At 45.7% G+C, this 15198-nt stretch overlaps 3 protein-coding genes across 5 annotated transcripts in view; 1 reads left to right on the forward strand and 2 right to left on the reverse strand.

The window, feature by feature from the left end:
- LOC117582374 (protein nubbin) overlaps positions 1–15198 on the reverse strand; it is a 60879-nt gene that overhangs the window by 6905 nt on the left and 38776 nt on the right. For 2 of the 3 annotated variants that reach the window (XR_004573710.1, XR_004573711.1), the window contains 2 exons: positions 11659–13443; positions 10899–11514 (listed from right to left, as the gene is read on the reverse strand). Coding sequence is in view for 1 of the 3 variants with exons in the window: in XM_034270039.1 (XP_034125930.1) it covers positions 11756–13443 (1688 nt within the window). In the remaining 2 variants the exon portion in view is untranslated. Of the gene's footprint in view, positions 1–10898; positions 11515–11658; positions 13444–15198 lie in introns of those variants that run through there. The other variant, XM_034270039.1, reaches the window with a different exon arrangement.
- Positions 2001–2770, reverse strand: LOC117582376. The gene is made up of 3 exons (XM_034270042.1): positions 2671–2770; positions 2464–2616; positions 2001–2396 (listed from the first exon to the last, which is right to left on the reverse strand). Exons 1-3 carry the CDS (start codon positions 2734–2736, stop codon positions 2049–2051), a joined length of 567 nt encoding a protein of 188 aa, XP_034125933.1. The 5' UTR covers positions 2737–2770; the 3' UTR covers positions 2001–2048.
- LOC117582209 (C-type lectin 37Db-like) lies at positions 7819–8401 on the forward strand. The gene is made up of 2 exons (XM_034269817.1): positions 7819–7947; positions 8000–8401. The coding sequence occupies exons 1-2, from the start codon at positions 7819–7821 to the stop codon at positions 8399–8401; spliced, it is 531 nt and encodes a 176-aa protein (XP_034125708.1).

Here is a 15198-nt window from a genome sequence, read left to right on the forward strand (position 1 = left end):
GTAGCAATAAAGCACGGCTGGGCAGGTAGCTAGGCCGCGCCTCTGCTGCATTAGCATCGATGTCCGTTTGATGTGGACGAGCTCAGCTTTTGGCATTCCGTCATCAGAGTCGCGATGTCGTCGCGTTTAGTGCTTGCGGTAGTTGGCAGGGTTGTCGAGGGTCTTAAAGGGTGTGTAAGAAAATACAAGGAACAGGAAGTCAAGTGAAAAGACATTATTTTAAATTAGTTATAGCCTTTCTCTTAATATATTTTTTAATATATTATTTAAATTAAATTCCTACATCAACCGTACATCAAGTTTTTGGCATTTCTGAAGAAAAGAGTAAATTTATTTTGAAATTCTGAAATGATTTGACAGCTCTAGCCAATATTTTCACCCTGCCTAAACAGGCCAGAATATAGGCAATTTAAATGTCTTTGTCCCAGGCGAAGAAACAAAGCGGCAACGGCAAACCGCGAGTCAAAAGAATCGCCAACAATCAACTACCAATTCAATCTATAACCCAAAAACCGAAAACCCGAGAGTCCCGAAAATATTTATGCATTTTGATGCGGCAAAATGAATGATTTGACTTTGACGAAAAGATGTCAATGCCATGAAAAGAAGTTGCAAAAACAGGCGCAGAAGGCGGACAAAGACAGAGGCTGGAACGGAACGGAAAGCATCAGAGAGAAGGAATGCATTGGGGACAAGGACTGGCTGCTGTTGCTGCTTTTGGTGGATATTAGCGCAAAACGCTTGGATCCTGCCGACAATTTAAATGCGCAGCGGCAGAACGAGAACCCTGGGCTGGGTCCGCTTCGACTCCAACCAGAGACAAGTCCGCTCGAGTGGCAACAATAATCAGAACATGGCCTCTGCTCTGCTGTGGTGCTGTGCCTCCGCTCTGTCTCTTTTCCTTTGTGGCAAATGTCGTCGCCGCTTGATGAAAGCGTCAGAAATTGATGGATGTGAATGCTGGCTGAATGTTCAGATGGCAATGGGAACAGAGGGGGAGCACTGGGCTGGAGGCTGGACAGGGACTGTGACTTTGGCTTTGTGCCGCAACGCAAATCTTTTGGGCTACTGTTGGGTGAGTCTCCCCATCGGCTTTTGTGCCTTTGAAGTCGATTGTTGCGGTAGCAATTTGTGCTTTAATTTGAGTTTAAAAACTATGCACAACGTGGCATAAAGTTCCATTGTTGTCAGGGGGGAATTACTATGTCTCTAGGTCTAAGTTCTCTCAATGAGCCTACTCAATAATCTGTTAAATCTGAGCGTACTTCTCTCTCTGCACAGTGGCAAGAAAAATCAACCAAAAAGCCATAAAAATGTCGTAACACAAAAGCAGAGACATTTAAATTTGTTGTAATAAATTGTGAGAGCAACGAGCAGGTAGGACTAGACACAGCAGCAGCCATGAATAAAAACTGCGCAGGGCAGCACGCAGAGGGAAAGAGACACGAAGCTTAACATTGGTCAACGAAGAGAGTCATGGCAAGAGAGGCAAAGGTAGCACTGAGGCAAGAGAAGCGACATTGCAGCAGCGCAGAAATGATTGCAGTTCATAAGCTGCGCTTCCGAGCAAGACAATCCCGAATATATGTATGTATGTTCGAGTGTGTGTGCGTGAAATGGCTTCCTTAAGGCCAAACAAAACCAACAACAATAACAAGAGAGGAGCCGGGATTGAGGCGCATTAAGAGACATGGTAGTAGAAGGGGGAGAGGATGATAAAAAATCAGCCGGCCGACAGTCAAGAATCATCCGCGAAAGCTCAAGCGCAAGCTGCAGGCAAACAACATGAAGGGGGGTGGAGGTCGAAAAAGAGGATGAAGATCAAGATGAAGATGAGAGAGATAATGATGAAGATAATGATGTTGATGAGCTTGTCAACGTTTGGCGCATAAATGAGGAGCAGTCACAGCCTTGCACGTTGATCAGAGTGCCAAGTGTGGTGGATTACTTACGGGCCGCCTATAAAGCTTAAACCCAGTCAGAGTTTAGTTACTATTTGCTACCAGTATGACATATAGATTTATATTCCCGTTAACAAAGGGTAGGACTTAAAAAAACTTGGCCGTTGTATGCAATATCATGACGAAGCCCCACGTGGGCTGCTCATTGTCTCCACTGGCGGTAAAGAATATTTTGTAGTAGCCCAAAGGGAGAACTTCCGGCAGTCCCTTGCCATTGAACACGCATTGGGTTAGGTTGTAGGTGCCCCGCGGCCAAGGCAGCTGGAATTTTCGCTTGAACTTGGGTAGATTGGAGCAGTTGCCGAGATTTGTGATGAACACATCCTTGTAGTACGTATCGATAAACTTGCTGAAGGGGGTGGTTGGAATGGAAAACGGTATCAGCTTGTAGGCGCTCTCGGCACCAGAAAAGCTGCGAAAGGCATGGCCCTCCACCTTTGGAAGAGATTGGAATTGAATATGAAGGGGGCTTTGGTGTTAGGAATTGGTTTTGTTGACCCACCATTGTGGTCTCATCCACATCATAATTCCACTCCAGGGACGCAGAAATGGCAAACTCTCCGCGCTTCAGGCGATCAATTTTGGCACCGATCTTCAGCTGTCGCTCATCCGTCGTGTGGGTGGACACGAACACTGGCTCGTACTCCCATTTGCGCTGGGAATCAAAAGTTAATTTGGTATATTTTCTCTAGGGGCACTTGCCACCTACCTCACCCACAGCACCTTGAAGCAGTAGATGTAGCAGCAGCCATGGTCCTGTGTTTACCCAAAGCATTTGGCTCGACTTGCAGTTGCATCTGCAACATCGTGATTATTTTTTGCTGTATTTATAGAAATGTTTTTAATTGTCTTTTATCACACGGAATTATCGTGTTTTATGCCAATTATTGTTCACTAATTATGGAATTATTTAAACAAGGAGAACAGAGCTATTTTAAGCTGGATTGGTGCAAAATGTCCCCCTCGTTTATGTCCATTTATCATGCAACAAAATAATCGAAATTGATATGGGGCGTAGAGGGTTTCTCTACAAGGTGTGCACTATTTAAGGTGGAATCCACTATTGTGGATTTTGTACAATAATTTAATTGAATTTAGTGGCAATTTTTAGATTGCTTTCTGACGCCATTTGTGATTTAAAATTCCCTGAAACAACTTAATCCTGCCATATATGTATATATTTGCTCTCATATTTATTTCCCAGAAATTGGCTACACCCTTCAACGCCTTCTATGAGGACTGTGTTGTGTGTGCGATTATAACTGGCAAGACCTGAGCTGCCTCACAAATTGGTTTTGTCACTAAAAGAACTTCTTTCTTCCTTGGTCTATCATTAAAATGATGAAATGCTTTGGCTTACACCTAGGCATAGCCAAGTGGGAACAGCACAGAACAGGCCGGAGGAGGAGCAGTCTGACAAACAACGTAATCCAATAATTTTTAATTAAAACTCAACACTCGAGGCAACAACAATTTTTTCCAGATAAACTGTCATTATGCGCCGTCAATTAATTTTTGCTCCCTGCCTCTCAGCACTCTCAGCACTCTCCACTCTGCACTTCCATTCGGTTAATGATCATCATCAAACAGCAACAAGAACCACAATGAGTACAACTTGACGACGACACTAAATGAATATTGATAAATGGGCGGTGCTCCAGAAAAAAGTGGGCGTCAGTGTGTGAAGAAAAAAAGAAAAAAAGAGAAATAGGAGGTGGGGCAACCAGGAGGGTGGCAAGCAGTTGGCAAGTGGAAACCAATTGCAACTTAGACAACTTCACTTTGCCTTTGGCTTAAAGGTTCTTCTCTTCTCCCTGCTTGACAATTAATACATTTTATTGGGAGCATGGGAATGGCTAAGAATTTCTTTGGAAGAACTTGGCAAAGTTTTCTAACAAAAATATTACAAAATTGGCGACTGTTGGTGGGAATTTGATGAACATTTTAGCGACTAAGAATGATTTTTGGACTATATCAAATATTTTGAAGGAAATAAATTAAAAAGAAAAGGGAAGAATTTTTCAAGGATGGTTTACAGCCGAAGTTTTAATGATACCATAACCAAATCGATCTTCACACAACACATGGTCGAAGGCCACTCAAACTGATCCAACTCCAGATAGACTCCTGATAGATTCCCCTCTCCAGTAACATCTTCCCCACACCATAGACCGCATATTAAAACCTTTCAACACGCGCCCAATGTCATAATAAATTAGGGAACAAAAAGCAGGAATAGCTACGTATAAAATAACCGGAATAAACCCAAAGAAATACTCCAACGAGGGGCCGAATAAAAACACCCTCGCACTCGGTGTCTCCACTATGACAATGCACTTTCGTTGGCTGTTACTGTTACACAATAAACACACAATAAGGGCAATCGCGATAGGGATCTCCAGTCTTGAGTCAAGGTTAATGGCACGCCACTCCAGGCCTAAACGCTGCGTTTAGCTGTGATCGTCCCCTCGGGTGTGTGGGACTTGAAACTGGGCAGGGAACACTTGGGCTTCGACATGCCTGTAGGAGGCAACACAAAAGGACTTCTGGGTTAGGGTTATGGTTTGGTTATTGATAGCAATGGTATAGGGGCTCTGTTAAGCGTGCCAAAAGTACGTTGGTCAAACAGACGGCAGACCAAAACTGGGGGTTGATAGGAAAAGAAAGCGGGGGATGACCACAGAGTGCGGATCGGAATGAACGGGATAATGATGCTGCTGCTGCTGCAGGGTCCATCCAGCGAGTGTCCCAACGACGCCTACACACAAAAGTTGGCACGGGGAAATTTTTCCCCAGAATGCGAGACAAAAACGCATCATAAATCACATGACACGAGAGCAGAGAGACACGAGCAATACATGCACAAATAGAGAGAGAGAGAGAGAGAGAGAGAGAGAGAGGAGTAGAGTCACGAGCAGCACACAGACAGCAAGAGAGAGACACAGACAGAGACCCGTACGGGGAGCTACGAATTTTTGCACCTGGACAAACGTTTTTGTGGGCGACTGTCCAGGTCCAATTCAGGTCATAGTTCATCTGCCGATCGTCGGTTCAACTAAATTACTCAACAATCGCTGGATGGGTTGGGTGCTGGCTGCTGGCTGCTGTTCTTTCGATTTTGTTCGCTCTTCCTGCACGCTCCATTGGACAATGGCAGTCCATTGTGAAGTGATTTCGAAAAATTGTAAATAGACTTGATGACTTTATTTAATTTTTATTGCATTCAGCCAATGCTCTTTTGTTTCGTGTTTCGAGTATTGTTTGATTGCTGCTTCAGAAACGCCTGCAGTTTTCAAGGGCCAAAATGGAGAGGGAAGGACACGAAAAATTGCAATGAAAAATGTAACTCCCTTTGTGTTAGAACCTTTACGGAATGCTCCAGAAAACAGTGGCAAAAGTGGACAAGAATCGTACACTCAAGCAAGCTACTGGCCATTTTTACAATCATTTATTTTGGCGGAATTAAAACACACTCAAAATTATTTTTTGTCAGTCTCTGGAGGGTTCTCAGTTTCTGCAAGTGCAAAAATACGACCACTCGTCGGCTCGCACTTGACAATTAAAAACTCCAATTTTTTGCTCATTCCCTTAATTTAAATAAATTAAATTTTATGACACTTGCAGTTGCAGCCAAAGTGCAGCTTGCAGGCTTTAATTGGCTTCATGTAGACCGACATGGAGAGAGAATGATGAGCTCTGCCCACACATTCAGGGGGGAATTGGCGTTTACAAACACCCATAAATAAACACAGAAATTTGCATGTTTAGACTTTAGACCGTTTCACACCGACAAGAAAACACAATTAACAGCAACTTTAATGTGCATTTAATGAGCAGAATATAAAAATAAAAATTAAAATTTAAAATTCTAGGCATTCGAGTTGCGTGTGGAGATTGCAGATTTTCTTGCAGATTCTACTCCGATTTTAATGTCTTTGCATGCTCGTTGTCTATATCTAATAAATGCGAATGATATTTACTAATTAGTTTTATTTATTGTAATTTTTTGTTTGCAGCTAACCATAATCAGCTGACCATATCCGTATCATTCCTCCTCTCCTCTCCGCTCCTCTCCTCTTTGTGTCTCTGTTGATTATCGCAATCATAAAATGTATATTTCCTCGCTCTTGATGATGCTCTCCATTAACGCGATCCACAGGGCCACTGTGCCCCGAGCCTTCTACATTCTTATTTAACAAGATTTTGATAGTTCTTGGCATAATGCACCCACCGCCCCGCCACGAAAGGCAAACTTGACAGTGGGACAAGGTATCAGGGAATTGGAATGGGCATGTGGAATTTGAACACTTATCCAACACTGAATTAAATACCCGAAATATAAGTTTAATTGTATTTTCTAATAATTTGTAAAGCGCTTTTTGGGCACTCTTCAACCCACTGTCTCCCTGTCCAATTGTAGAAGAATGCTACAATGAGGCAAGCCAGAAATCATCATGCATTATATTTTGTGCAAGCTGTAATGAAGTAGGTGTTATTGCTACACAGAGCAGCCGCCTGCCCCTCCCCACAGCCAAGAGCGTCGTCGGGCTGCCTCGTTGCTGGTTTCCCGGTTTCCTCTAAGGCAATCAGAGGGCAAGAGATGGCCATCAGAGACATTCTGTGGCCACGAGCTTTAATGAGTCTTGAGCCGTAAATTAAATGCAAAAATAATATGAGGCTTAGAGGCGGATAGGTTGGGCCTCCCACCGTTGCATGATCGCATGCAAAGTGGCGGGCAGGGCCGTGCCCCGATGCGGCGGCGGCGCCACTTTTGCGCTTCGCGAGTCACAGACACTTCGTTATAAAACAATTTAATTTCCAAAAGGAATACACAGAGAACTGCAACCCAAATGCGCCGCAAAAGGCGAGCAAAATATTTACAAAACTAATTTTTAATTAATGAGCGCAGAAAGAGCAGCGGCCTCAGGGCGTCAGGGCTGCGGCACGGGAAGTGGTTTCCTTTGCATGTCTCGCGACCTTTTTCCATATAATTTACAAATTGTCTACGTTGCCTGCCCTCTCCTTCGAATGCTAATTAGACTTCTTTGTGTGGCAAATTAAAGTTGCATAAATTGTATTGTTTTTTATTGTATTTAGCCAGCCTCATGGGCGGCGCACACCTGCTCTGCTCTGCGCTTTTGCCATTCGATTGTTATTCGTTTAATTTTCATATCCATTTTGTGGTTATGCTGCCGCCGCCCTTGCATTCATTAAGTACACGCAAATGTAATAATATTTCCCAAGTTCTTTGCTTGCATTTAAGGTCCAATATTGGAATCGAAATATTCACCGACTGTGCGTAATTTTGTCTATTTATGAGTCAGACTTTGAGCTCATTGAAGCTGAACGGTAGATTTTGTATATGCAATGTACTCAGGCTTTTGTATTAATTAAAGTACTTTTAATTCACCTAATTCATGCTCATTCTCATCATACAAAATATTCCAGCTGTCTCCCCGTCCAATTATGGTCCAACTTGTTCTGTTTACCGCAGATTTACGCGATTTAAAGGGTGGCCAAAAGGCGTGCCAAATATCAGACTCATACTTGACTGAGTGTGATATGAAAGCAGTTTTGACGCGAAAAAAGCCCTCTCTCACTCTGCGAATTGCTAGGAATTGTGCTAAAACTGGGGTACAGATACCGATACGTTTATTGATGCTTACTTCTGGCTGTGAATTACAACTATACAAAGCTAGTTTATGAATGTGCTCACAGATATAAATTATAGAGATTTACTCTACGTAGGAGCAGAGGTGACTACCAAAGAAATGATCTGATAAGCAGACAAAATAATTGAAAATATAAGTATAAAAGGGTTCAGCTTTGAGAGGTGAAACCATTCAAAGAGTTCAACATGACAGTCCAAGTGCTGTTTGCCAGTGTCCTGCTGTCTGCTGTGCTCGTCGTCCTTGCACGATCAGACAGCTGCCCCGACGATTTTACGCGGGTGGGCAATAAATGTTATTACGTGTCCTTGGAGGCGGTAGGTAAAGTACAGACCCATGGGGTAAAATCTAAAATGATGGCATTTACAGACCAACTGGCACGTCGCGGATCGCACCTGTCGCAAACTGGGAGCCGATCTTATGGTCTTCGATGATGCACAGGATCAGGCGCTGACAACGGCCCATCTGAAGAGTCTCGGACTGACCTTCAGCGATAGCTATCGCCATTCGGTGTGGGTTGGCATCAACTGCCTTGGGGACAGACGGCACTTCAGCCTGTCCAAAACTGGCGATGAGATTCCCTTCAAGAATTGGGTACCCCAACAGCCGGACAACGCTTCGCCCGAGGAAGATTGCGTGGCCTTTGCCAACTACAACAGGGCCTACGGCTACCACGACATTGAGTGCGATTTCGATTTCCCATTTGTATGCGAGAGGCGCCTGTCCTGTCTTTGCCCCAGGCAGCAGTTGCTCAAGGCAGAGGATTTCTAGTGCAGTGACATTAGAAACTAATAAAGAGATAAATACGCGCTGATATATTGAGCCCTGACCGTTTTACATCAGCATTAATATGGATGCGTTAACTGGTTCTGTGGCATTGCTGAGTGGGAACTCAGCATCCTCAACCCCTTGGGTGACTGCTCTGAAGCCAGAGTAGCAATGAAAATAAAATGTCCAACTACAGGTATGTGGCAGTGGCAGGTTCCATCCACAGACTTGCATATTCATGGGGTGGTGGCGCGGCAAATGCCAACTGTGTGCTGAACTGATAAATTAAGCAATTCCGACTAAAATGCAATGCATTGCTAATTTTTGCCAGCACACATAGAAAGTTGCAGCAAGTGTATGCCTCATTCAGGTTAGTTTTTGATGTGTTTGATGTGCCACTGCATGACAAGCGAGACAAGAGGCAGAGTCACAGTCACAGTCACAGTCACAGTCAGAGAGTCTCCAGGTCTAGAGCCCGCCATATCGGAGATTTAAATGGGAAAACTGTGGACTGGAATCTGATGGAGACCCCATCACCTTAAAGCTATAATTCCGTGCGATAATTAAATGTGCTTTCATTTGTATAATGCAGCGTGATTTAAGCATGTAGAAGGAACCCTCTCCAAATGAATATTCACAAATTTCGTAGAGCCTAGAAAGTTTCATGGGAAATGCCAATTGGGGGTCCCAGTTCCAGTCCCACTCCCAGTCCCACTCCCACTCCCACTCCCAGTCCCAGTCCGTTGTCAGTTGTCTAAGATTTATCGCAGTCCATCTACAATGTTTTGCTGCTCCCGCTAATGGGGTTTACGAGCCCCACAGCTTTTCACACATATGCAAATTTTGACGCCCCTGCAAGGGCTTTCCTTTTGGTTAAGGAAGAGAGCGAAAGAATTCCTGTGAAATGGTCGTCGCTTGTCTCGTAATTACTGGCAATTTTCCCTGAATTTGTATCAAGAGCAGACAAAAGCCAAGACGTAAGTGCCCGCGGGGGCTTCCATGCCATTTGATGCCCGAGCTCTGAGCACAAACAAACAGACCATAAATAGTATAAATTTCCACATGACACGCGATGATTATGCGCTTTCCATGCAAAGCTCGGAAGGGGGAGGCCCCGATGCCCCCTTGCAGCTCTCTTTTCAACATCATTTGCGTATGTGTCGTGTCGCGTCTCCCGCCTGTGACGATGCCTGTGACTGTGGCCCGCTCTGCTAATGGGTAAAGTGAGGACTGGCACAGGGAGAACTCCACAAATACTGCACTGGAATCCTGTAAATATTCTCACACTTTTTGTCACCTTTTCTAACAACTTTTTAGGCATTGTGGTTTTGTCTGCACTTTCTTTCCCTTGTGTCTCCTACTGCAGCCCCACTGTACTTTCAGTTTGCCACCAAAACAATTTTTAATTGCTCAAAGCTCCGCGCGACAATGACGACGCTGCTCCGCCCGCCCCAATCCAAATCGCAGTGAATTCATTTTCTACTGTCGGCTTTCCCTTGATAGCGGCTACTCTCCTCCTCCCTGCCCCGCTGCTCTGCTCTTCCCGTGACCCAGGTTGGCCCCCTTCAGGCTCATCTGCATGTAGATATTCACTCGTATCTTGGTCATGAGATCGAATCGGTCCAGTTGTTGTTGATCCAGTAGTGTACAGTGTGTACTGCGGGTGTCTGGTTCTTATTAGCTCTGCACGCGCCTTCCCTCACTTGACCAGAACCAGCAGCTCAGAGCTCGAACAGAGACAAACACTCAGAGGGAACGGTTGGAAATTCCATGAATTAATTTCAGTTTTGCATGTTGTTATTTATTAAAATTTCTCAGCTTGCGTTTTACCCCAAGACTCAAGCTGAAACACTTGCGATTCTGCTGCTGGATTGCCTTTCATATCAGCCGCTGGAAGTCATGTCGGAAATATTTTTTTGTTCACTCCAAAGATTGATATCTCCTCGGCGAGGGTTGAGATGGTTTTTGCAGCTATGGAAAGGCTGCCAGAAATTCCGTTGCTGAGAAATTCATTCACCAAAATCGAGAATGGAATATTTCCTACATTTTCCAGCTACGCGAAAATCAAAAGTTTATTTTTGCAGCTAGGAAAAAACTTCCAGTTATATTTTGGATAAGTTTCTATCTAAGAAATTCATTTACTTCACGCTCCATTCAAATTGAAAACCAATTTTGTATACTTTGTTTGATATTTATTTGTATTTTTATTTTTATTTAATTTTTGTGGCGTTGGTTTTTTGTCTTTTTCTGGTTTTCCTCTGTAACTATACATTTAAAAATTCTATAAGCTTGTGTTTTTTGTTTATACATTTTACAATTATAAATGTTGTTTGTTTTATATATTTTACAATTATAAATGTTTTTTTCGATAAATTCAAATTGGTTTTTTACACACACACACACATTTATAATTACGACAAAATTAGAACAAAAATATAACATAAATCTAGTCTTTAATCGTACATTTAAAACATTTGCATTTCTTGATTTTTTTCGTGTTTTTTGTTTTTAAATTAAAACTAAAATCATTCAAATTGATTATCACAGTATTCACGCGAAAAATAAATATGCCCTAAAAATGTACTTCACTTTCTTGTTTTGTTTTTGTTTTTTTGTGTGTTTTAGGGAACATTTAAAATATTTTATGCATATTATTTGTATGGGTATTCGCTAGGAATTCATTTTTGTTTTGACTTTGAAAATTGTGTGCAGAGACTGGTACTTAAATATTAATAATACACAGACAATTAGACAGTGTTGCGGAGGGCCATAGGGAAATCGAAGGGAATCCTGCTCAAGGCAGGCAGGAAAGTCGATTTGCTATCGAGGGCAGGAAATTCGGTTCCCCATCGGTGGCAAGAGCATTCGAATTCCCTATGGCCTACAGAAATGTCGGTAATCAAGTGAACTTTCTGCTCCAAGAGCATTTAGCTCCAAGTACAGTCCGTTGTTCACTTGATTAGCAATATTTTCGTTGAATTGTTGAACATTACAATTACGCCTGCAATAAATACCATTAATAGTTAACATAAACAAACCCCTTTTATTACTGTTGGAGGAACCTAATTTTAGTCCAGAATTATGCTAATATTTGATGTGTGTTTGCGACTTTGAACCTGCAACAAGAGAGAGCAAAAGGCGAAAGGAAACTGTTAGTAAAAAAAGGGATCAATATGCCTTCTTCATGCCAATCTTCTTCAACTTAAGATCAAAGATCAACTCATAAGCCAGCTATAAACACAAACAAAATGTCTACACACCTGCTCATAAGGTTTTTGCTTAGTTTCCTCGCTCACTTTTTGTCCTGTCTGCACATTGCACTGTCTTTGTCCCTAGATAACATCCTTACATATCCTCCTAGTGCATCATGTAGGACGACGACTCATCATCATCCGCACCCGTGGGACTATCGAGCGAGGGATTGATGCGCTTCTCCTTCTGCCGACGATTGCAGAACCACACACGGACCACTTCCTTCTCCATGCCAAGGCGATCGGCCAGCTGACTGATCTCCTCCGAGGTGGGCTTCTGGTTGGCCATGAACGCCTTCTCGAGTGCTCCCCGAATCGTAGTCTCGATGGAGGTGCGCTTCTTGCGGCGACGACCAATAATCTCCGGCGTGCTGACGGTGGCCTGTAGGGCAGCCGGATCGAAGACTCCGCCGGTGGCCTGGATGGTGCGATCGGCATCGTCCAGCCACTTCTGCAGCAGCGGCTTCAGCTTGCACATGTTCTTGAAGCTCAGATTGAGCGCCTCAAACCGCGAGATGGTCGTCTGCGAGAAGTCATTCCCGTACAGCTTGCCCATGGCCAGTCCCACGTCGCCCTGGGTGAACCCGAGCTTGATGCGTCGCTGCTTGAAGGTCTTGGCAAACTGTTCCAGCTCCTCCAGGTCGGTGGTCTCCTCCGGCGAGGGTTCGCCTGCGGCACGCGCCGCCGCCGCACTGGCCACCGTCTTGGGCTGCGGCGTGGTGGTGCCGTGCATCTGGTGGGTGCCGCTGGTGGGTGTGCTGGGAGTCAACATGCCGCCGCTCATCTTAATGCTGGCCGCCGAACTGGGCGGCGTGATCTGCAGCGGATGATGGAGCTGCGGGGGCGAGCTGGCCGGACTACGCACAGCCATGGGACTGCGTGAGGAGTGCGGCGTGGAGCTGCGCGGCTGCATGTGGTGGTGGTGACTCGGATTGTGCAGCGGCAAAGCCAACGGCATGGACTCGTCCTGCTGCTGCTGCTGCTGCTGCTGCTGTTGCTGTTGCAGTTGTTGGCGCTGCTGTTGCTTCTGCAGTGCCTGCAGCTGCTGCGTGGCCTGGCCGAGGGCCTGCAACTGGCTCTGCATTAGGAACTGGGCGGCCGCCACCTGGGTGGTCAGTGCGGGATCATCCTGTGCCAGACCCAACGATCCGCTGCGCAGCAGCTCCATGTAGCTGTTGAACTGCTGCTGGAGCGCCACTTGCCGCTGCTGCAGCAGCTGCTGGAACTGTGCAAAGTCCTGGGGGGAGAGCGTACCCGTCAGCAGCGGATTGTTGAGTCCCAGACCAGCGGCTGCCAGTTGTGCCTGCGGCGAGGACATGTCCGGCATGGCCAACAACGGCGAGATGCCACTGGCCACTGTATTGGCCATGGCGGCGGCTGCGGCAGCCGCTGCTGCCATCGAATTGGGTGCGGCATCTCCCCCACTGGCCACATGTGGCAGCGGCAGCGGCAGCACAGGCGAGATCATGGGCGGCACGGGCGAGGGCACTGTCATCTGAGGCGGAGACGTGATGGTGGACTTGACCGAATTGGCAGGCGACTGCGTGCTGTGACGCGAGTTGTCGCTGGTCAGATTGAGTGCTCCACCATTGGCATCCTCGTAGTCCTCCTCCTGCTTGTACTGCTGGTGGTTCAGATGACTCAAATGATGGTGATGATGATGTGCCGGATGTGGCAGCGACAGCAGCTGCCGCTTGGCCTGCTGATGGGTCAGCGAGAGCGCCGGACTGAGCGGGGATCTGCAGCGATCACTGGAGGTGCCGACACTCGAGTTGTTGTCATCGCAATCGGAAGCTGTAAAGGGAAGAGGGGAGAAGAGAGTTGGTATAAATATTGGTGCAAGAAAGAGGAGAATGCTCCGAGGCAGAGAGTTTACTTGGACTTCCTACCCATAAATCATCTCCCATTTTGCAACCCAATAACTGCTGCAAAATGTTTTCTTTTTGCCATGTCCTGCCGTGTGTCCTTTTTGCATAAATTTAGCATAGGCCGAGCATCGGGCGTGTTTTGTATACAATTTCATAGTCCGCTGGGTCTTCGGCAGCTCAAGTGAAAGGCCTTCCCCCGACGTGACCACCCACCCAAGCGAGGAGTTTATTATGCGAAAATGTCCCCACCCCTGTGCCCACCAACCCCCACCAACCCCCCTTTGGGACCATAGTTTACATAGTTCCACCTTGACATCAAATGGAATTCTCGTGTTTTCTTTTCATTTTGGGCCTCGGCCCGACTGACGCTGGCTGGCTGCCTTTTAGCTGCTTTTAAGTGGCATTTTAGCATTTCAAATGGCTTGGCCAACAAAACGATTTGTATAAATTTGCTATTTGTATGCATTTTATTTATACAACAAGAAGGAGAGGGGAGGAGTGCCAGGGAGGTGGGCAAAGGAGTGTTCTCTTTTTCGTTCGGTTCCCAATTGATTTGCAATAATATTTAAATACCAGACCAGAGTTCATTTGGCAGCTAGAAAAGCCCAAAACCCACAGCCACATCCTCCCCCATTGGGGTGGCAATCAAAAAAGTTAAACCCTTTGAAGTAGTCCCTGCCCCATCCCTGGACTGTTTCCCCATCCCTCATGCCAGTTCCACATCCACATCCTGTCCAATGCAGGCAATTTTTGCATATGTTTGCTCTGGTGGCTACTTTATGACTTGGCCACCGCCTGATGCTGTGTCTCTGACCCTCTCTGGTGGCTGCTACGTGAATTTGATGACTTATTCGCCCAAGTGGGCGACGACCACATGGTCATCCTTTTCACATATGCGTCCAGCCAGGGAGCCAGGGAGCCAGGGAGCCAGGGAGCCAGCAGCAGCCACCAAGCTGTGTGTTGCCCTCCTACGTGCCATCCATTTGGTATTCAGATGATGTGCAAATTCGATTTGTATGTGTTGTGTGGAATGGCCACGGGGCAGTGGCGTGGGCGAGTGTCCAGCCGGAGAGCAGGGTCTGCCAAAAGGGACTAAATTGGGGCTTCTAATATGCAGAGGAACTGAGTTACTTGAGGTCGAGTAAAGTAGGAAGTAGTAGGATGGCTCCAGGGCTGCTTTAGAGATTGCTTTGACCAAGTAGAGTATCAAATGGCTGAGGCATTGATGGGTTTGTATGGAAAAAAGGTACAATTATGGCTGGAAGTCGATTTACAGAATTGCATGGATAGCTGATTAGGCTAGAAATATTTTTAAAATAAAGTTCCCTACAGCACACAAAACTCCCCAATCTGCACTCCACTCTCTTGGCAAGCCCCCTCTGTTATCTACGCCCCTGTTCCCATTTAGTATAACCAATAAAAAGAAAAGAAAACGAAGCCAAATGGTCAGTTTGACTGCACATCGAGGGAGCTGCCGAGCTACGGCAACCCAAAAAAAAAGAAGGCTCCCACATCAGGGAAGGCCAGGCCGAGCATAACGGAATAATTTTTGCATAAAATATATGTAAATATATATGTAAAAGAAATCACAGCCAGCAACTGTGGCCAGCGCACCACACACACGGACACGGACACGGACAGGGGAACGGACACGGACACGGGCACGAACACGGACACACAC

The sequence above is a fragment of the Drosophila guanche genome, unplaced genomic scaffold, assembly GCF_900245975.1.
Source record: "Drosophila guanche unplaced genomic scaffold, DGUA_6, whole genome shotgun sequence".
Classification (NCBI taxonomy): domain Eukaryota; kingdom Metazoa; phylum Arthropoda; class Insecta; order Diptera; family Drosophilidae; genus Drosophila; species Drosophila guanche.

What these genes read in the sequence shown, in the direction of transcription:
- LOC117582209 (XM_034269817.1), top strand. Translation starts at nt 7,819, where the DNA reads ATGACAGTCCAAGTGCTGTTTGCCAGTGTCCTGCTGTCTGCTGTGCTC. An exon ending in ATTACGTGTCCTTGGAGGCG is followed by an intron (nt 7,948 to 7,999) that starts GTAGGTAAAGTA and finishes TGGCATTTACAG; the next exon opens with ACCAACTGGCACGTCGCGGA.
- LOC117582376 (XM_034270042.1), bottom strand. Translation starts at nt 2,736, where the DNA reads ATGCTTTGGGTAAACACAGGACCATGGCTGCTGCTACATCTACTGCTT. An exon ending in TTCAAGGTGCTGTGGGTGAG is followed by an intron (nt 2,617 to 2,670) that starts GTAGGTGGCAAG and finishes TTTGATTCCCAG; the next exon opens with CGCAAATGGGAGTACGAGCC. An exon ending in ATGTGGATGAGACCACAATG is followed by an intron (nt 2,397 to 2,463) that starts GTGGGTCAACAA and finishes TCTCTTCCAAAG; the next exon opens with GTGGAGGGCCATGCCTTTCG.